The 20,133-nt window shown below is 45.2% G+C and overlaps 11 protein-coding genes across 11 annotated transcripts; 5 read left to right on the top strand and 6 right to left on the bottom strand.

Annotated features, from left to right (window-relative positions):
• Positions 1-70: 70 nt before the first annotated feature.
• V1512DRAFT_257481 (Golgi apparatus membrane protein TVP15) lies at positions 71-1,150 on the top strand. The gene is made up of 7 exons (XM_066915232.1): positions 71-205; positions 260-297; positions 346-352; positions 397-448; positions 494-562; positions 614-686; positions 734-1,150. Exons 1-7 carry the CDS (start codon positions 134-136, stop codon positions 837-839), a joined length of 417 nt encoding a protein of 138 aa, XP_066773326.1. The 5' UTR covers positions 71-133; the 3' UTR covers positions 840-1,150.
• On the top strand, positions 1,128-4,985 carry V1512DRAFT_273816 (uncharacterized protein). Its single transcript, XM_066917747.1, has 4 exons — positions 1,128-1,358; positions 1,406-1,728; positions 1,776-1,916; positions 1,962-4,985. Exons 1-4 carry the CDS (start codon positions 1,295-1,297, stop codon positions 4,653-4,655), a joined length of 3,222 nt encoding a protein of 1,073 aa, XP_066773325.1. The 5' UTR covers positions 1,128-1,294; the 3' UTR covers positions 4,656-4,985.
• Positions 4,986-6,914, top strand: V1512DRAFT_233238 (HAD-like domain-containing protein). Its single transcript, XM_066914030.1, has 3 exons — positions 4,986-5,221; positions 5,269-6,335; positions 6,383-6,914. Exons 1-3 carry the CDS (start codon positions 5,188-5,190, stop codon positions 6,752-6,754), a joined length of 1,473 nt encoding a protein of 490 aa, XP_066773324.1. The 5' UTR covers positions 4,986-5,187; the 3' UTR covers positions 6,755-6,914.
• A 10-nt stretch (positions 6,915-6,924) lies between these two features.
• Positions 6,925-8,396, top strand: V1512DRAFT_257474 (uncharacterized protein). The gene is made up of 2 exons (XM_066915231.1): positions 6,925-7,550; positions 7,594-8,396. Exons 1-2 carry the CDS (start codon positions 6,998-7,000, stop codon positions 8,112-8,114), a joined length of 1,074 nt encoding a protein of 357 aa, XP_066773323.1. The 5' UTR covers positions 6,925-6,997; the 3' UTR covers positions 8,115-8,396.
• V1512DRAFT_257473 (uncharacterized protein) lies at positions 8,192-9,257 on the bottom strand. The gene is made up of 3 exons (XM_066915230.1): positions 8,834-9,257; positions 8,715-8,784; positions 8,192-8,671 (listed from the first exon to the last, which is right to left on the bottom strand). The coding sequence occupies exons 1-3, from the start codon at positions 9,233-9,235 to the stop codon at positions 8,487-8,489; spliced, it is 657 nt and encodes a 218-aa protein (XP_066773322.1). The 5' UTR covers positions 9,236-9,257; the 3' UTR covers positions 8,192-8,486.
• Positions 9,258-9,418: 161 nt separating this feature from the next.
• On the top strand, positions 9,419-10,954 carry V1512DRAFT_269475 (serine incorporator/TMS membrane protein; the record flags this gene model as incomplete). Its single annotated transcript, XM_066917572.1, has 4 exons — positions 9,419-9,598; positions 9,644-9,751; positions 9,799-9,902; positions 9,946-10,954. 4 exons carry the CDS (start codon positions 9,419-9,421, stop codon positions 10,952-10,954), a joined length of 1,401 nt encoding a protein of 466 aa, XP_066773321.1.
• Positions 10,955-10,999: 45 nt separating this feature from the next.
• Positions 11,000-12,283, bottom strand: V1512DRAFT_58664 (putative NAD(P)-binding-domain-containing protein). Its single transcript, XM_066918441.1, has 5 exons — positions 11,950-12,283; positions 11,846-11,902; positions 11,769-11,800; positions 11,223-11,722; positions 11,000-11,180 (listed from the first exon to the last, which is right to left on the bottom strand). Exons 1-5 carry the CDS (start codon positions 11,951-11,953, stop codon positions 11,045-11,047), a joined length of 729 nt encoding a protein of 242 aa, XP_066773320.1. The 5' UTR covers positions 11,954-12,283; the 3' UTR covers positions 11,000-11,044.
• Positions 11,985-16,322, bottom strand: V1512DRAFT_257462 (uncharacterized protein). Its single transcript, XM_066915229.1, has 4 exons — positions 15,567-16,322; positions 15,396-15,522; positions 12,622-15,348; positions 11,985-12,574 (listed from the first exon to the last, which is right to left on the bottom strand). Exons 1-4 carry the CDS (start codon positions 16,188-16,190, stop codon positions 12,099-12,101), a joined length of 3,954 nt encoding a protein of 1,317 aa, XP_066773319.1. The 5' UTR covers positions 16,191-16,322; the 3' UTR covers positions 11,985-12,098.
• A 51-nt stretch (positions 16,323-16,373) lies between these two features.
• Positions 16,374-17,772, bottom strand: V1512DRAFT_257460 (uncharacterized protein). Its single transcript, XM_066915228.1, has 2 exons — positions 16,784-17,772; positions 16,374-16,736 (listed from the first exon to the last, which is right to left on the bottom strand). Exons 1-2 carry the CDS (start codon positions 17,734-17,736, stop codon positions 16,454-16,456), a joined length of 1,236 nt encoding a protein of 411 aa, XP_066773318.1. The 5' UTR covers positions 17,737-17,772; the 3' UTR covers positions 16,374-16,453.
• A 91-nt stretch (positions 17,773-17,863) lies between these two features.
• Positions 17,864-19,182, bottom strand: V1512DRAFT_273809 (mitochondrial carrier domain-containing protein). The gene is made up of 5 exons (XM_066917746.1): positions 18,910-19,182; positions 18,710-18,865; positions 18,509-18,659; positions 18,054-18,463; positions 17,864-18,003 (listed from the first exon to the last, which is right to left on the bottom strand). Exons 1-5 carry the CDS (start codon positions 19,041-19,043, stop codon positions 17,940-17,942), a joined length of 915 nt encoding a protein of 304 aa, XP_066773317.1. The 5' UTR covers positions 19,044-19,182; the 3' UTR covers positions 17,864-17,939.
• Positions 19,183-19,235: 53 nt separating this feature from the next.
• V1512DRAFT_257455 (60S ribosomal protein eL30) lies at positions 19,236-19,956 on the bottom strand. The gene is made up of 3 exons (XM_066915227.1): positions 19,793-19,956; positions 19,680-19,731; positions 19,236-19,627 (listed from the first exon to the last, which is right to left on the bottom strand). The coding sequence occupies exons 1-3, from the start codon at positions 19,793-19,795 to the stop codon at positions 19,359-19,361; spliced, it is 324 nt and encodes a 107-aa protein (XP_066773316.1). The 5' UTR covers positions 19,796-19,956; the 3' UTR covers positions 19,236-19,358.
• Between the last annotated feature and the right edge of the window lie 177 nt (positions 19,957-20,133).

Genomic DNA, 20,133 nt, shown 5'->3' with positions numbered 1-20,133 from the left:
GAGGGTTAGGGTTTGATTTGCCGCGTCAGTCGTCAGTCGTCAGTCGGCGGCCGAGCAGGAATTAAACATTAAACAGAGTGTCAAATAGTTTCTTCTCAATTGAACCCTTTGAAGCACAAGAAACGAATATAAAATGGGCTTTTTTGATTACGACAGTATTGCTAGTCCGTTTAGGATTGTGAACATGGTTGCAGGCGCTTTAATGGTGTGTTTATGGTCTATTGTGAGGGTTGGAATATGATATTGACTGTCAATGAAGATCCTTGGTGGCATTTCCTCGTTCTTTCCTTTGAGTTTGTATGTTGGATTGTTGCTAATGGGATTATTTACTGACTGTACTTTTAGTCGCAGCGTATGCGTATATTGGCATACAAACGAATACTACTAACATTGAAGATCATTTTGGCTCTTTACACTATTCTGTTTGGTTCACTGGTGATCATGTCTGGTACGACTAGTCACGTTGTAATTGAACATGCTAATTGTTGCGCAGAGTTTTCTATCCCAAGCTCAGTTGCTAGATATGCTTCGTTTCTGATGTCGTTCATTGGACGGGGGATGTGTATGTGTTTAATGTATGTGTGACGTATACGGTCTCGCTGAACTACGCTAGTCTATATTTTCATTGGTGCTTTAATCATTGCTCCAAATGCTCTTCGTGTTGTCGGCGGAAGTGTTATTATGCTGTAAGTCAGTTGCGTTTCAATGAAGTACTAGAATTGACTTGACACAGCGTCGGTGCGATTTTCGTCGTGCTTGAATTCATGCCCTCGATAGAACCACCCACCAACATGCGTGGTGATGAGCCAGGGTATGAAGTTCCTGGGGAAACAGTTTAGAGAGAGTTGGTTGATTGTACATAAGACGTGGTTGTGGGGTCTTGCCAGGACGGATGCTGGTGAGGAATTATGTAGGATTGGAAGGTGGAAATGGAGATTCTTTTGAGATAGTATTTTTATTGTTATCATTAGCATATACTCTTCTATTCTTTTGTTGTTATTTACACGATATTAGTATTTTGTATATATAAATTGCTGTTTCAAAGTGCCTCGAGAACAGTCATTAGGTTTAGGCTAATTTATATCAAGTTAGTAGAGGAACCTTAAACATAATGATCTTCGGACACAGCGAAATTACGCTTACTTGTACATTTAATTAATTTGGATCCTATTTTTGCGTAAATTCAGTGAAAAATAGAGATTGCTCAGTTACGATAGTTTGGAATTCAGACTTTTGTTTCAACTCAAATAATATCACGGTTTTGTCGAGATAAAGTGTTGCTTGAGTGTATATTATGGGGGTGATTGTGAGCACCCCGGATGAGTCCGGGGGGATCTGTATAAAAGACAAGTCACGATGTGAGTTTGTGTTGGTCGCGTGGTTTGACATAATCATAACAATACAGGCACAATATCGAAACTGGACATCTTGACATTGGAAGGCCGGCATTTGATGCAGATAAGCCCGACCCCGGATTCGACTTCGGTTGTTGCAGTCAGAGAAGAAAACGCGCCGATGATAGAGTACGTGCAAGACTTAGAGCCACAGACGTCATGTCCAATCTTGTTGAAGTTGTCGAACGAAAATGGACTCGTGTTTAAATTCTCCATCGTGATCAACAAGGCACATCAAGATCAGCTCTCATTAGATGGCCTTACGTACATCAGTTCAGCAAATACGAAGACGTTGGATTCATTTCTGAAGAAAGATTTACATTCTAATCCAAATGTATTTAATGCTTTAGATTAAGCAGAGATCAATACTGACGAGAATAGGTGCAAGAGCGTGATAATGTTGTGTTTATGGGTGATTATTCAGTTACAAACGGAGAAGATATTTATTTAGACTGGTCTTGGACGTGGACACCTCCGGCTGACATGGACTTGCGATTTAACGGATGGCGAAACACATGCTGTGTATGTCTTGATGTTTCGAGAGGTGGAATGTCTAATCGTGTGTAGTTTGCAGAATATAGCAAGCGGGACCACCAGTTCCATCGGCTAGCAGAGTTTTCGTTCTGGGTCCAAGATGCCCCACGATCCGTCTGGACCGTGCCTCCTTCACCGGGCGAGCTCAACCTGGCCCAATTCAAAAGTCACTCATCCGGCGACGAGTCTTCAGCCGAACACGATCTGCTTCCGAGCGCAAAGATAGTTGTGAATGACGGATACGGAGACATACAAGACACGTACGCAGAACTTAAACCGCTATCCACAACAAACTCGACATCGACTGCCCCAACGTCAATACAACCGCCGGTCCAGCGTGCGTTACCGGAACCTAACGAACTCACACAGCCAGAGGACGGGCCACTGTTTCGTGCAACCGTTACTTCGTTGGAAAAGAAAACTTCGTCCTTGAAAGTCTCGGTGAAGAAGATACTTAAACTCGCATTGCAGATATACGACGCGCAGCGACTGTATTGCGAATCATACGCCGCATTCATTGAAAGTCTAAAAGACCCAAACAATAGCATGACATCGTTCCGTCCGGTTGTCGACAACTACTTTCGAATCGTTGGAGTAGATCTTTTGAGGTTCGAGCAGCTGAGCTGCATGGCATTGCAAGCCAACGTGATTTCTCCACTGCAAAAATTGTACGAAGTCGACATTAAAGCTGCGGATTCAAAGAAACGTGAATTTGACGACGAGTCGCGCGAATACTACGCCTGGCTCGGTCGGTATCTATCCAAAAAGAGCGATAACGACTCAAAGTACCAAGACAAGAGAAAAGCATTCGAGCTCAGACGGTTCGACTACTACTCGTACATTCAAGACTTGCATGGTGGCCGCAAAGAACAGGAGGTATCGTACCAGCTTAGTTTATACGCGGCGGCCGTCATGCGCGAGCTGATCAGGTTCAGCAAAACGGTCCAGATGAGTCAGCCGCAGATTGAGAGCATGATGGGTTTGATGCGGGAAAATCACGAAGCGTGGAGCATTCGTCGGACCGAGCGCGAGGAGCGCAGACGGGCGCTGGAAATGTCGACCATGTCTGAGGCCAGTGCTGCCGCAACGCAAGAAACCGTAACCCGGAAACAGATTCACTCTAAAATAGCATCACGAGACCAACTGCCGCCGCTAAATACGACGTTGGCTGTTGGTTCGAACCCACAGAGCACAGCGACGGCGATCTCGGCCACTTCTCAGCAGAGATTCAAAGGCATTCGGGATTTGGAAGAGAGGGACGAAAGTATCAGTCTCGGCCGACGGAAAGAGGGTTTGTTGTGGGCCATGTCACGGCCGCATACCGATCCGCGGAATTTGAACATGGCAGGATGGCATAAATTTTGGGTCGTGTTGGCCAAAGGCCAGCTGTACGAATATTCAAACTGGAAACAGTCGCTGGAGTTGCACACCGACCCAGTTAATTTGAAGATGGCATCGGTCAGGGAAGCAAGAGGGTCAGAGCGTCGGTTCTGCTTTGAGGTTATAACACCGCAGTATAGACGCGTGTACCAGGCCACGTCGGAGGAAGACATGCAGTCATGGATCACGGTCATTAGCAACGCTATCACCAGCATGATCGAAGGTTCTGAGTCGGTCAGGTCATTCCAGCTGTCACCCGAAGTCGGACCTGTCAGCGCTATCAGTCTGCCGCCGGCTAAATCTACCTTCACGCCCATCTCGAGGCGAGACGGCACTTTGCTCCGGTCGTACGACGAAGCCGACGAGAACGAGTTGCTGCCGCTGTCGTCGGCTTCGTCGGGCGAAATGCCGCCGCCGGGATATAGTCTGATTGAACGGCTACGAGACGCGGACCCGGCGAACAGCCAGTGCGCCGATTGCGGGTCGGTGACAAAAGTTGAATGGGTGTCGATCAATTTGATGACAGTTTTGTGCATTGAGTGCAGCGGGTTGCATCGGTCGTTAGGAACTCATATTTCAAAAGTGAGGAGTTTAAAGTTAGATACAGTGTCTTTCACGCCGGACCTTGTTGACGCTCTTGTCGCAGTCGGAAACACGACTGCGAATTCGGTCTGGGAGGCGGCGACAACTGCAACAGATGCAAAGCTGAATTTACAGACGCAGTTAACTTCACTGCATCAACCGCAGCAGCCGTGTACCCCGACTGCGATATCAAGCGGCGGCCAATCGTCACGACAAGCAAGACTAGACTATATAACCAAGAAGTATGTCGACCGAGCATTCGTGCAGTCGGTGCCGAATCCCAGCGCCGCGCTGCGATTAGCAGTCAAGACGCAAAATATTGCGGACGTCGTTCGAACGCTTGCGAGCAGTGCAGAAGTACTGACGAACCCGGTTTCATCATCCGGTGCATCGTTCTCGTCATCATCTTCGTCGGTGTCGTCTGCAGGGCCGGTATACCCAATCGTGCTAACCGCGCTGGTGTACGCCGATCGTGACGCGCATACGTTCCCGATTGCAGAACTGTTAATACAGAACGGCGCTCCCATCCCGATTGAAGTCCCACCAGAAATAAGACTGACGCGGAACGGGCAAAAGTTTCTGAATCGCAAGTCGGGCAAAACGCAGGTGAACCTTGTACCTGAGTCTGACAGTTCGCCGTCGTCGGTAACGTCAAGTGCAGAGCAGCCTTCCGCTCCGCGCGCAACAGGGTCGCCTTTGCAGTTACTTGAACATGGAAGCAGGTTTCAACGCAAAATCAGCGCAAGCACGTCGCGACTGCTATAAGTTTTTGAGGCGGTAGGAGTACGAGAGGTTTTTTAGAGGGTTGGGATTTATATTTATTCGTCTTGAGGAGTATAATGCGGTGCTCTTTTGTTTTAAGCGGAAGTAATTGTTAATACCATACTACTAATACTAATATTCTTCACTATGTCAACGGTCTGTCTTGTATGGGCCACACGCAAAGCCCTAACCACTTAACAAACAAGTCAGTGTTCCAGTACCCGACTTAAATGTGAATACTATATACAACTATATTTTAGTATACTGGGGACAATCACACGGCTAGAATTAGCGCACACGTTTCGGCTTGTACCACGGGTTTGAGCAGCGAGCAAACTCAGCACGAACAACGTCTTACTGAACATTGCGGAATTTCAGAATCTAGTTTGTTCATATTTTTGATTGTGTTTTTCGCTTTGGGTTTTGTTTTGTTTTCTTGAATTTCTTATAAAAGGGATTTTGCATAGCGCAAGACGGTAATTAACAGTTTTTGCATCACAAACCTCGGCCTTGACGTTCGCGCAACGAGAGGAGAATGACAGACGAGAAAAGTTACAACGCGCGTTCTTGTGAGTTTATGTGCTGGTTTGGTATAGGAGTCGACTAATTGTCCCAGCTGTGCCGCCTACTAGAGTCCCGACTACGACTTCACGACACACAGTCGAGCCTGCGGACCAGAATCGACAGACAAAGACAGCAAGCGAGGGCGGGTTCATGAGTGCGATATTCTGTTGCTGTGCATCGGGCTCGTCGTATTCAGATAATGGGCTTGGGCAGTCGCAGCGGGCCGGTTCCGCGCAGGCCAAAGCAGTGACCATGCCCGCACCCAAACCGTATCACAACCAGCGACCGATTGGCGAAACGCGAAGTGCTGACTCGGTCATTCTAAGAGACGAGGAGAAACAGGCTGTGCAGGAAGATGAGGAGGATGAGTCTGTGACGCAGAGAGACGTGGGAGTGCCGAAGATAACGTCGGCCAAAGTCTCAACTGGACCCCAGAAATCAGATAGAGACTCACGAACATCGTCGACCCAGCGGAGTAGGGCGTCGACGGTTAGCACGACTGATACACGGAATCGGACGCCGGAAGAACTAGACCGGGACGACTCGCTGGTGTCGCATGAGCTGTCTTACAGAGACAGTTTTGAGCAGGAACGGATGTCGTCGATGCAACGGGAAATAGACAGCAAGACCGACTCACAAGGAGCAGAAGCCAGTGCTGCTGTTGCAGCTGCGGTAGCCGCAGTTACAGCTGCGGCAGCCGCTTCAGAAAATGGCGACGTTTCTGGCGCCCTGTCTGTTGAGGTGCCGACTGCGTTTGCTACTGACGCCGAGAGCATAATTGCACGTGGCCGAGTCGAAATCCATCATGCATTACAGCCAGACCAGCTGACAGAATACGGTCCCGCCACGCCCAACGACAAGCGGATAAAACCGCCTGTCGCGTTGCTGGCTCCGCCGAGTGACGAGTTGAAAGGGCGGAAATGTCTTGTGCTTGACTTGGATGAGACCTTAGTACATTCAAGTTTCAAGTTTTTACAACAAGCGGATTTCGTCATTCCGGTCGAGATAGAAGGACAGTATCATAATGTGTACGTCATTAAACGACCTGGAGTGGACGAGTTTATGAGACAAGTTGGGCAGCTGTATGAGATTGTGGTGTTTACTGCAAGTGTGAGCAAGGTTAGTATCTGTGGACGTCGTATAAGGCATGAACTAACGGAATATAGTATGGAGACCCATTATTAGACCAATTAGATATACATAATGTTGTACACCATCGTCTATTCCGAGAAAGTTGTTATAATCATCAAGGTAACTACGTTAAAGATCTTTCTCAGCTGGGACGACCTTTAGAAGACATTATCATATTGGACAATTCACCTGCTTCATACATTTTCCATCCCCAGCATGCAGTGCCAATATCTAGTTGGTTTTCTGACGTTCACGATAACGAATTGCTTGATCTTGTACCGTTTTTGGAGGATCTAGGTAGTAAAGGTGTCCGAGACGTCAGTCTAGTGCTGGACCTGGGGATCCCACCGCATACATTTGAGGGCGCGTTTGACGATGTTTCTGAGCCGTTAACAGAAGAACATTGATATGCCAGGACAACGAGTTGTTTTGTTTTAGTTTTTTTTGTCGTTGCATTTCAAAATACGGACGGAGGAGTGCGTTTATAAGTGTATTATGTAATATAGTATAATTGTGTTATATAAGCAATTGCGCGATCTGTGTGGCTGGTGGCGACTTTAGTTTGGGGTGCACCGCCAACTACGCCAAAGTGAACAGCAACTTCACCAGTTTAATTCCTTTCCAGAGCCCTTTTCGAGTAAAACAGAATTATGAGTGACGCGGTGTTCGCTACGCCGGTTAATTCCGTTTATCAGCAGAATGCAAACATGCTAGCATCGATGCCTCATCAACATCAGCATTCTTCAAATCAGACAGCAACAAAGCAACAACAGCAACAACAACAACAACAACAACAACAACAACAACAACAACAGGCTCAACAAGGTCAGCAGATTCAGGGGCAACAGCAGTCAACTCCCGGAAGTAAACACACTTGCCCGCATTGCTCACAAACATTCACCCGACACCATAATCTCAAGTCGCACTTGCTCACACATTCACACGAGAAGCCGTTCACTTGTACAACGTGCAATTCAAAGTTCAGACGGCTGCACGATCTAAAACGACACTCGAAGCTGCACACGGGTGAAAAACCATACATTTGTACAAAGTGCGGCCGCAAATTTGCTCGAGGAGACGCGTTGGCTAGACATGGCAAAGGCGCGAATGGATGTGCTGGACGCGCAGATGGGGATAATAGTGATGAAGAAGACGAGGAGGAAGACGAGAATCGGGCTGCGGACAGCTCGAGGGTATCTTCGGGTACGTTGATTTGCTGATTTACGCTACTGATGCTAATTTGAAGGTCAAAAACGCCAGTCTTTACCATCAATTCGCACACAAGATGGAGGTTCGGCACAGCGTCAAAAGTCATTGTACTCTATAGCAAATCAGTATTCACCATCAGTCAATGAATCACCGCGAGTTTTGTCTCCATTACCACATGGCTTTCAGCAACAACAATCCATGACGTCGGGTCATGGTCACTCTGGGCCAGCAGGTCCATCAGGGCAGCAAGGTGTAGGACCCGTGTCACAGTCGTCGCAGTCTGCAAACATATACTCTGGTTTTCCGGGTCTAATGGCACAATCCACTGGACACTCTGGCGTGCAAAACGCAAACGCATTTCTGCAAACCTCACAGCCATATTCTACATCACAAGCTGCTGCTGCCGCCGCTGCTGCGAGCCACCACAGCGCAATTGAAGAATCATTATGGTCGTACGTCCGGGGATTGGAAGACAAAGTCAGAGAACTCGAAGACCGGCTTGTACGAGCAGATTCGCGTCTCAATTTTCTTGAGCGAGAGGTATTGTCGAAGAGATGAGTTTTCCTTTTTATTTTTTTTTTGGTTTGCGTTGACTTTGAGTGTGGGGATATTGTATAGTATGATTTTGAGCGAATGGCTGGTTTATATATGATACACGATTTGTTGTGCTATTTGTTAATATGTATTTCAAATGTTATTATTGAGATGATTTATATTTGTTTACCAGGTTTACTGTGAGTAACCCTAACCTGATGCATGATGTGGCTCATCATCGTGTACTAAGAGCATGAAAAAGTCACGAAGTTGATTAGAAGTGTTAGAATAATTAAGAAAAAAGCCAAATATTCATGTACAATTCGTATACAAATTGATATACCAAACGCCAGTAAATGCATCCAAATGTCCAAATATCAACTTAATCGCAACCGCTCACAAATTATCTTCATCATCCGATTCGTCAAAGCGGGATCGTTCAATGTCAGTAGAATCCATAGCTTGACGAAGATCAGTGTACTGAAATATATCAGAACATTCTGCCAGATCTCGTTTGTATTTCTCGATCAGGGCTATCGTGTCTCGTGCTCGTTTCTCGAAGGTTTTAAACACTTCAGATGCTATATAAATTAGAATCGTACCAGCTAGTGACATTGAACGTACGGGGCGTATTTGGTGAGAAATTAGACAGTGCTTTGATTAGATTCGGTGCAGCTAATCTCAGTTGCAGTAACTATTCCAACGTTAACACAGTTGTCGACAGAATCGCTCGGTAAACGGACTTCTTTGTACAAATTATCAATTCTTCTTATCGCATCCTTAATCTCTTCCTCAGATTTCAACTTCGTATCGACCTCGAACTGATCCCCAACATCATCATCAGGAAATGAAAATTCCTGCCTCTGTTCTTGCTCTAATTCCTGTTGTTGTAGTAACTGCTGCGTTTGTTGGTCTTCATTGTCCATTACACTTCCGTCTGCATTCGTGAAGTTCAACTCATCATCGTCTAAATCAATAGAAATCGGCATATCTGTGTTAAGCTCATTCGACAACAAATACGAATCTGGTGAAGTCATGCTAAGTTGTTGATCATCAAGCTGTTGCCGTACTAAATCAGGTATCATTATAGCCAGTGCAGCAGTCTGACCACGTGAATTATCCATGCTGTCTAGACCTGACTCCATTTTGTACTGGATGCGCTCGCCGAATAAAGCCTCGAAGAAAGTATTACACATTAAAGGGTATTGTACATAGTAACCAAGGGTCTTGTACTGATAACTTAATACAAAAACGTCTTTACCGGATCAATCAACCCAATCGACTTCTCGCCACTTGTGATTTGTTTTATTGCTTCCGTTACTATCGAAATGGGCGCAGCTTTATCATTGCCTTTATTGGCTGTACCAGCATTGACGTCGTTTGGTGCGTGGGCAGTTTCATGCTGTGGCGCGGCCGCATGCTCTACGCTCTGTACTGCCTGCAAGACTTGCTCGTCTAGTCTGTCTACTCGGATAGCATACGCCCTGATCTTTATTGTCAATTCTATTGTATATCATGTGCGATTTATTGCAGAACAGCACTAATCGCGATAGTTATCATGGGTCATGCTCACCAACTGGGCTGTCGAAAAGTTGGAGGCAATTACAAGAAACTACGTCAAAGTCAGCTGTTTTGGAGCAGAATGTACTGGATTTGCTGCTGTATGGTTTTATACTTCGTCTAAATGTGGTAAATACTAAACATGCAGGTTCATCGTGTCAATTTTGCACTTGCAGTCTTCCATCTGACATTGGGAATCATTTTACTCGGGGTCCATTCAGTCAGAAACAAACGTGCGGATATTCAGAATGGGTATGTCTTTCTCATTTCAACTAAGGCAATGCTGATGACGTAGATATTGGGGTCCTAAAGTGCTTGCGTGGATTGGCTTGATCGTCTTGACATTCCTTATTCCAGATGGATTTTTTGTGTTTTGGGGAAACTACATTGCCGTGATTGGCGCTTTCGTGTTTATCATATACGGGCTTATTTTACTTGTTGATTTTGCTCACAGTTGGGCTGAAATGTGCCTGAACAAGATTGAGACTTACGACTCGCCGTTCTGGAGATTCACCCTGATAGGATCCACGCTCGGAATGTACATTGGCAGTCTTGTACTGACCATTCTGATGTACGTTTTCTTTGCCAAAGGCGGGTGCTCCATGAACCAGGCCGCCATCTCAGTCAACTTGATTTTGACATTTATTGTCTCAGCCATTTCAGTCAACCCGACAGTGCAGGAATACAACCCTCAGGCTGGTCTGGCCCAGTCTGCCATCGTGTCCGTGTACTGCAGTTATCTTACTATGACTGCAGTCGCAGGTGAACCCGATGACCGACTTTGCAACCCGCTGATTCGGTCGCGAGGCACTCGGACCGCCAGCGTCATTCTCGGCGCGATCTTCACTTTTCTCGCAATTGCTTACACCACCATCCGGGCGGCCACCAGAACCAGATCACTGGACAGCGATGATGGATACGGGTACCAGTCTGTTAACCAAGTCAACACCAGCCAGCCTACCCGAAGCTCAATGCGTATAGACGCCATTCGTGCCGCGGTCGACCAGGGATCACTTCCTCAGTCTGCACTGTACGAGCTTGACGATGACACTGACGAAGAAGATGAGGCGTCAATGACTGAATACAACTATTCCGTGTTCCACTTCATTTTCTTCATTGCGACCCAGTGGACAGCGACGTTGCTGACAATGCAGGTCAACAAAGACGAAGACTCTGGCTTCGTACCCGTCGGCCGCACATATTTCTACACTTGGGTCAAGATCGTGTCGGCATGGATATGTTTTGCACTCTACACCTGGACTTTGGTCGCGCCCATCGTGGCTCCTGACCGGTTCGGTCTTTAAATTTTTGCATCACGGGTTATTTGGTTTGGTTGATTGGGGATATGCCATGATTAAATGTCAGGGGGTAGTGGGCGGTGTAGTAAATGAAGCTCACACTATTTTTAAATCACTAAGCTCACTGCATAAAGGCGGTTCTTCGTCTAGACGATCAACAAGCTTCGTCATCGTTTCGTCGTCAAGCTTAGCTAAGTCAGCTATTGTCCACTTTTCTGACAACTGCGATACCCTACACCAATCAGTTAGTTCTTTTAAACCAAAACGTACTAACCATTTCATCCGTTTCCGCACATCACTCTTCTCACTCCCCGGAACCCGCTGCCTGACCATCCGTCGCAACTCGCCGAGCTTCTCAATCGCACATCCAATTGGTTCTTTTTCCAACTCGGCCTCAATCTTTCGTCGGACCAAGTTCGCCATCTTTGGCCCGTTCCCATTCGTAGACACCATGACCTGCAGTGGACCGTCACGGTACATACTGCCGAAATAAAAATCACACTCGGGCGGCACGTCGGCCACATTCACGGGAATCCGTAACTTTTTGCATTCTTTGTAGATCTCGCTTGACACTGAAGGCGAATCAATCGCAATTAACACCATTGCCGGCATAGAATCGTGTAAATCTTTCGCCAAGTCAAACGCTCTAGCCAAATGCGTGATCTGGCCCTTCGTGACACGGTACGCGAGCTCAGGCGATATCCCATCAGTCGGACACACTACTGTCACGACCGCATCTGCTTCCAACAAATTTCTCACGCGTCCAGTTGCAACCTACTGGTCGTCAGAGCAAAATTCATACTTGTGTAATACAACCTACATCTCCACCGCCAACAACTGTAACTGGCTTTCCTAAATATATCAGCCCTGGTTTTCAACATTCAGCGCAAAACGTACCTTTCACTTGCCAAGCTAAAATTAACGAGCCTGAGCCAGAAATATCTGGGTAAATTTCTTCTACTATCACATTAGCATTTCCTGCAAGATCCTCATATCTTTACCCATATTCAGTTGTATATGGCTACCTGGAAATAAATCTACAGCTAACCCTGAACCCTGTCATAAAGTACTGCGGCGCTCGTTACGGTTCAGGGGCACATCATCAATATAATACGGTGAAGTCTGGTGGTATCGTATATGCAAAATTAAATTAATACTCGTCTTCATATCCAAGTGATACATAATCCGGCCGTGGATGCGATACCGTGTAGTCCGAGCATACATCATCTTCGTCGTCGACGTCGATGTCTTTGTCCATCATCTCCTCATCCCCCAAATTACTCATAGCAGACCGACTCACTTCAGACGGCATCGTCGACAAATTCCCACCAAACTTATATTTTCGCTCAAACTTTCGCGTTTTCAAGTCAACTTCCAACGGCTCAGGTACAAATACCTCCGGCGGCCGGCCAAGATACTTTAATTTCTGCGCCTTGGTCAGCTTCTTGAACCGAAACTCGGGTGGCGGCTGAGCATGCGCACTAATCGACATCTTCGCAAATCGCTGGGCTTCGTCGGCATTATATTCAGACATCCATTGACTTCGTGGATCAACAGACGGCGTTATCCAGCCTTCCTGCGTTCCAAACTGCTCCTCAATCGCTTTCGACATCTGCCATAACGTAGCTATCGTCAATCAGCTTTCTGTTAATACTCATACATGAATTACTCACGTCGACCAGTCTCATCGCACTCAGTGGTTTTCTCGAGCCGACCTGTAATTTGTATCGTCGCCTGCGTAATCCGTTTGTTGACCTCGGCATCTCGCTGCAGCTGCTCTTGGAACAGTTTTTCTTGCTCACGGTTAAATCGGGCTTCTTCCTCAAGCCGCTGCCTTTCCCGCTCTATCTCTTCCTCGTCCAACTCCTCGTCGGAGTCGGATTCAACAGCCCGTGCCTGTTCTTTTTGATGCACCGCCTTGCTTCTCAGCTCTGTCTGCTGACGCTCCCATTGATCCGCAATTTCCTGCAAATTAGGCTCGGCATGTGTGGTAGCAAGCAGCGGTGCCGGCTTAGCAACTTCAGTTGATACTAGATTAACCTTTATCCCCGTAGTTTTCGTGGCTTTTGCGGTTATCGTCGCTGTATTCACTTCAATTTCAGCTTCAGTATGCACCCTCGGCTGTCGTGTCTCCGAATCCTCTTCTTCATCAATTTGTTCTTCGGCACTCGAAAATCGTTCATCGCCAGGATCAACTCGATTCATCGCCAAATCTTTGATTGAAATCTTGTCAAGCTCCTCCCCGTCGTAAAGCCCGCTCTCTGCCTCAACCTGACTCTCATCTTCTCCGCCAGATTCGACTAGCTTGTCATAATCATCCCACGAGAAATTCGACTGCTTCTTGCCAGAAAGCTCATCTTCCTCAGCTGCAACATCAGACCCAATTTCCAGCTCGTCGTACAACTCGCTTCCACTCTCATCAGGCTCGCCACAATTTTTATCAATATCAATCTTATCAGATACTTCTACCACATGCTCCACTCTATCCTCATCTTCATCATCTGAAATTCCAAGTATATCGGCTAGTTTATTGGTATGGTCATCAAACTTGTACAAGTCCAAATCAACCGCCTGTCGGACAGCAGTGTCTAATGTAGAAAGCATATCTGCAAACGTATTCACATCCTCGCCGTCAATCGACTCTTCGTCACTCCCTCCTCCCATCAAATCAAGCTGCTTTCCAAGTCTTATCGGCTTAGGCTCAATTATTTCTGGCGAATGGTCTTCAGACGCATTCAGCACTTTCGATTTAAGAAAAGAACTAGCCGAAGTATCAATACTAGTTATAGCTTCAGGAGTTGCGCTATACGACGCGCTATCTTCCATATCGGCATCTCCGTTGACACTGATCGTCACATTAGCAGTGAACTCAAGATCGATGTCAGTTTTTACTGGTACAGCCTTAGTTTCAGTAGAAACTACCGAAAACGCCGGCGACAGCACCGAATTTTTCGACAGGTCATTAATAACTTCTGTAGTAGTTTTCTGTGGCATCGAATTCATGGTGGGGTAACTACTCAACGCCGGAGGTTTCTGCACTATTCCACTAAAAAAGTCCTCATCGTCGTCATCATCGAGCAAGCTAGACGATAGTCTAGGTACAACAAAAGAACCTCCAACAGACGAAGCCGGCCTTAACTTGGTGTGTGCCGTAGCTGGCAGGTTCTCGGTTTCGCCTGCTTTTTCTGAAATGAGACAAATTGCGCCGAGAGTGCCAGAAGGTAAAGGCTCTAGTGAGCCTGAAATCTCTAGTGGCTTATGGTCTTCATGTGATCTCTGTACAGGAACGCTTGTTATGGGCTTCAAAGGTTGAACACCGCCTAATTCGGCGTTACGCTGCTGCTTCTTTCGTAGCAAGAATCTTTGACCAGCAGTAAGCCCATCCTTGTTTCCTGAACTTTGGGTCGTGACCCCTGACTCACGAGCAGAGATCTCTCCCTCTCTCGACTTCGTCACATGCTCTGCCTTTGCCACTTCTGCAGCAGGCTCACATGATCCCCGCAAAGCCTCTAGCATTTCAGTTGGGTGAATGTTCAAAGCAGTTGCCAATTTCAGAATGTCGGTCGGCCTGACAATATACGTCTTCAACTGACTTTCTTCTCGTAATTTCTGCAATGACTTGCTTGGGTACTCGTACCAATCATCTCTAGCAGGAACAGCGTACTCTTTCAATTTTGTGTCAGTTACCTCAAAATTAAACTTTAACAGCAAGCGATCAATTCCACGAAGATTTGATGCAAACTCAGACAGCTTCGCGCCAGTGATCTCGTCGTCTATATCACTCAACACAAGAGTCTTCAGCTTCTCTGCCAAAATCATTGCACTAAAAAGCTCAGGATCAATTTTAAAATCAATTAGTTCCACTCGAGATGCACCGCATGTGATTAAGGGCACAATATCTTTCCATAGATTTGAATTACTGCACCCACGGAGCGACAATTTGCTGGAAACGGGTACGGCAGGTATAATTCGCGGGATATTTGCAAGTGTCAAGTTCTTTAGACGCCTTGAGGCAATTTCTATTGGGGTCATCGCAGAGCCTCCTTGTGAAAAACTGCTGGGTGGCTGCTTCTCAACTCTTTGAGATGGCGGCAGACGTACATCGCATTCCGTAAGATTACCGCGTAGTAGCAAAGTAGCAATAGAGCGAACGGATACCCGAGGACAGTCAATAACCTTTATTTTTTCCAACGTGAACATGCTATCAAGCAACGTTTCTAGTAAAAAGTCTGACAAGTCTGGAATAGAAATCAAACTTAAGCTCGTAAGACTTTTGAAATTTTGAATCGACACCGTGAAGTCCTGCCGGCTTAAGTTTGTTGTAGAAATAGTGAGAGTGTTCAAATCTTTGAATCTAGATGCCAAACTACGCATTGTAGTAGCAGTAACATTGAAATGACCTGTTTCGATCAGACTTATTCACTATTGCCAGTCAACGAGTGCGCACCTTCAACTTCTAATTTCTGCAGTTTCTTTGCGTAGTGAGTAAGATGCAAAATTGCTCGGGCATCAAAAGTAGGAGCAGGAGCAACAACCCGCAACCGAGTCAAGAATGTCCAATATAGAACCACAGCCTAAATTCATGAGCAAGTGAATGGCACAATCGGGAGTTGCTTACTTCAATGAAATCTTGGTCGAGATTATGCCCATATATTGTAACGTCAGTAACTTTAGAACAACTTCTAAATAGCGGCTCAAGTATGGCAGGATTGGCTAAAATTTTGTTTCCTGCTCCGGCATGAATTGGTCTCAAAAACGTAACATCGTTTTGAACGAATTCGTGGCGCATATAAGTATGTATCTGATCGGTGGGTATAGTTAGATCAATGACCTCTACCATAGTTGCTAGTATTCGATTGTTGCACGCTGTCCCAATAAACTTGTTCAAAGATTCTGGTCCATTGAAGCTGGGCTTACGATACAGCTTGGGCGTAACTAAGGCATAAAGCGTTGAGTTTGTACAAGCGAGATTAACCAAACTTCCCTGTGAAAGAAACGTAAACAATGTCTCGAGAACGCCAGAGGGTAGATCTCCCATACTGTGCTGACTGGCCTTGCGAGACGACCTTGAATCATATCCTGCCTCAGATAGCCTACTGCGGTACAGTCTGTTCCTGCCTCTAGGCTGATTTATAATAGAACGTGGAGTCAGTTCTCGTCCTGTAGGTTCATTGCGCTCTGTTCGTGTAGAAGATGCATTAGAGACCGATCTCAGCAAATGCGCTTGATCCAGGACTTCCATTGCCAGCAAGTGATGAAACTCTTCTGTCAACGTAAATAAATATGTTAGATGAAAGTTTTAGCCATAAAATAGGTTGTTAATGGCTGCAATTGACGTGTACATTCTACTTAAGCGTCTGACGACCGAGAAGCTTAAAAGAGTATAGTATAAATCTATAGACCCCGAACAGATTTTAACTTTTATCTAGATTTATACTTTTCTACCGAAACTTAATCGTATTTAAACATTTATGTACATTTATTTATATTTGTCAATTTTCAAGTTCATGACTTCGAACTTCTTCCAGTGAGAATACGCGCCCAACTTGTGTTCTTATCTGGCATAAATCGACTGGTTAACAGGCGTCGAATGGCTCTAGAGTTCATTCTAACTTGTTTGCCTGTCGTTGTCCATCGTGCAAGTCCGAACCATGACACTGCACCACCAAGCACTCCATATATATGAAGTAAATACGTCGGATCTGCGCGTGAAAGTACGTCCTGTACGCTCCGTGCTTCGGATGGATCAGCACTCGATCGTAACTGGAATAAGTAGACGGCATCACACCTATTTCACAATTAGCAGCTTCTATGTGATTTGGCAAGAGACGTTACAGGACACCAAGTAAAGGTAGAGACATTAGCGGTGCAGGACCAGCAAAAGGCAGCAAGGTATTCGGAGCAACGCAAGCGGCAAATGCGGCTATGTGAGTTAGAGCAGAATCACTGCGAACGGGTGGCTTGAAATAGTTACCCAGTGAGAAGACAAACGGAGTATTTGTAGTAGCTTTCTCTACTCCAGTTCTGTATTCAACAAATCTCGTGCTTTTAGTACCATCATTATCTTCTGTCTCAATCTGTTTCACGAAGCGCCTTTCTCCTTGAGCTACAGTAACTCGTGAGGCCCAAAGAGCCGCTAAAGTTGCCAATAAAGTAGTAATTGTACCTCCAAAAACCATAATAAGCGTGCGAATTGTAAAGAACCCCACATATGAATTCGCAAGCCATTCAATTGTATTTGAAGGCGCCATAAAACTCATAGCTAGTGGATATGGGTTAAATATCATCTTGTCGGTAATTGGAGTCTCTGGTATTTGCACAGTGAATGAGTCTGCCCATGTTTCTGGCTCAAAGACGTGGAACCCTTGACACAACGCCATAACGAAAACAAACCCAAGGCCAGCAATCATTCCATCACTTGGTGGTTTAACTTCTTCATTTTTAATCCTTTCCTTACCAGACTTTCCAAAGTAGTCTTTCATTGTATTGGGATCTGCAAGTTTGACATTATCAGGAAGACTATCAAGAATTTTTCTCATCTCCTCCTCTGAATAAACTGTAATTTTCCTCATACTAACTTGCTTTGCACTTTCTGAAGAACCCGGTTTCTTCTTTGGTGGTGGTAGAGTTGCATTTCTATCTGTGGATGCGAATCTATACTGATGTCGCAAGACCTCTGTATGAAGTGATATGCAGTTAACGCTGCAAGTTCTTCTACAAGCATTTTTTTGTAGCATACGCCCAACCTGGCTTAAACCACCTATTTTCATAGATTTATAAATCAACATCTCGCTCGATCCAAACAGCTATTTTGTATAAGCGGTTGAAGCTCATTTCAGCAAAAATGAAATGCGAAAACCAAAAAATTACCCCTGAACTCTGTTTAGTGCGGCTTCAAGTATTTTCAACGATTGCGTACACTATTATCTCAATTTTTTTACAAAATGCTAATCTATAGCCCAAAATTCATATTATGTACAGAAAGATACTTTCAGCTAAGCGTTCGCATGACCGCTTCAAACATGGCAAGCGCAGCTGCGTTAGCAGGAAATGCTCTATTAAAGATGGTTAGTGCATGATACTACACGGATTGGCCAGACTTTACCTTATAGAACTAGGAACGAAACCTCTAAAAAATCCTTTTGTGCCCCTTTCATTGTAAATATATCTAACCGCGTCTATCCATCTCTTATGCTTTGGGTTGAGGACGCTGTCTGTCATGATTGTTTGCTTCACAACATCAGATGGATAAGCCAACAACCAGAACAGCTGTGCACTCAAACCACCTACCCAAAAATTTATCGCCGCCGAACCGAGATTGGTGTTGTCCTTAGCCCAGCTTGTCATGATATCGTACGAACCCCACAAAAAGAAAAAGTACGATCGGAAGACCATAGTACTAAACAGTCCTCTGTATAAGCCTCTGATACCAGCTTGTTTTACCAGTGAAAGAGCGCAATTTACTGGACCAGTATAAACCTTCGTTGACGCATCGTATTGAACTTGAAGTCGAGCCTAAAGGATGAGCAACGAATTTATCACAATAAATCAAATTCTAACCTTAACGTGTTCGATTGGAGCAGCTACAAAACTAACCGTCCATCCTGCAAATACTCCTGATACAGCATGTCCAATAGGTGGCAGTCTCTCCCATTCAGTATAGACATGCTTCTTCATGAGCAATCTGTAGTTGTGTAACGAGCCCAGTTGGCTATGCGTTGATTAATGCCGGTACCATTATTAGTAGTATTGCATACGCACACCGAATCCATGACCATCCATCCTAGTAATGGTGGAGTTGCTCCTTTGTATAACGCTCTGAACCCTTCCTTTCGTGTTGTTTGCAGAAAACAGTCTATAGGCCCCCTGAACTGATTGGAAGGTGCCGTTTGCAGACGTGTTTTTATAGTATCAAATCTTTGACTATTAGAGCAGGCGTAAATATGAAAGTACTAACATACGGGTGTCCCACAAACAGTTTTGTAACTCCGGAAAATATACCGGCAACGAAACCTATATACTTATTATCCGGGGTAGCTGGTTGAAGTGGAGGAGGTAGGGGGATTTCCCGTGGAGCACTATGAGAATCCGACATGACTACAAAACCATACCAAACACAATATGTATTTTCTTCTATATTATTTCAAGTGAACTGACTCTTAACAAGGAAGAACGAAGTTCATTTGAATGTCATGCTAATGTATATCAGATTCAACTTCTACAATAGCTTAAACTAATTGGGATTTGGTATGCTTCTCACCGATATCGGTCTTACTTTACAAACTAATTTGCCAGATATACGATATCATTCCATTATATAAATCTTCAACCTAATTTAAATACAGAGAAAATTAAATGATAAATATATACACGGCTTTTGAAACCACCAGGCAGATTGCTATAAGAAAACTTAACCCAGAGTGGTAAGGATATCAGAGTCACCACCATCAATGACTGCAAGGACACCAACTCGGAAAAGTCTTCCGACAGCAGTACCAAGTTCGTTGTTCCCACCCTGAAAGTGGTGAACGTTGATCTTGGCAAGCATAGCGTAGTACTCAAGCTCAGAGGTTCTGAGAGGAGGAGTGTTGCCAGCAAGGATAACAAGCTTAGCCTTTCCGTTACGGATGGCCTTCAAGGTAGACTTGTAACCAAGGGTGTACTTTCCAGACTTGACGACTATATCATTGTCAATATCAACCCATTCGTATCAATCAATCAGTAAACATACCAAGAGCAAGTCTGGAGTTAATCGATTCTTGAGCTTTCTTAGACTTAGGGGCCTTTCCATATTGATGTCAGTAACTAGAACAGAATATAACACAAAAATAGGGTAGTACTGACCATCTCTGCACTTTTCTAGTAGTATTTAGTAAAAGCACTCCGGTCTGGAATAATATGCTTAAATTTAGTTATTTGGTGAAGAATGAACAACCCTTTCGAGTTTTTGGTGATGCTTTGGACATTGCTTAACATTATAGAGCGTGACTGCTAATTACTTAAATCTGTTTAGTAAACTTTTTAGGTTTAAATAACAGGGCTATACCCTAGAAAATGTGGCAGTTGATCAGCGCCTCAACTGGTATCTTTTTATAGAAAACCTCTGTGGCTTAGTTCAGGGGCAGAAGGCGCAGTAGTTTCCAAAAGTTCAAAGCGCGTTGGAAATATTAGATCCTCCCTTTCTC

Source organism: Lipomyces arxii, assembly GCF_038497795.1.
Source record: "Lipomyces arxii strain Phaff 12-163 unplaced genomic scaffold V1512scaffold_2, whole genome shotgun sequence".
Taxonomy (NCBI): domain Eukaryota; kingdom Fungi; phylum Ascomycota; class Lipomycetes; order Lipomycetales; family Lipomycetaceae; genus Lipomyces; species Lipomyces arxii.
The sequence above is the reverse complement of the archived record's forward strand: the minus strand, read 5'-3'. Positions and strand labels throughout refer to the sequence as shown.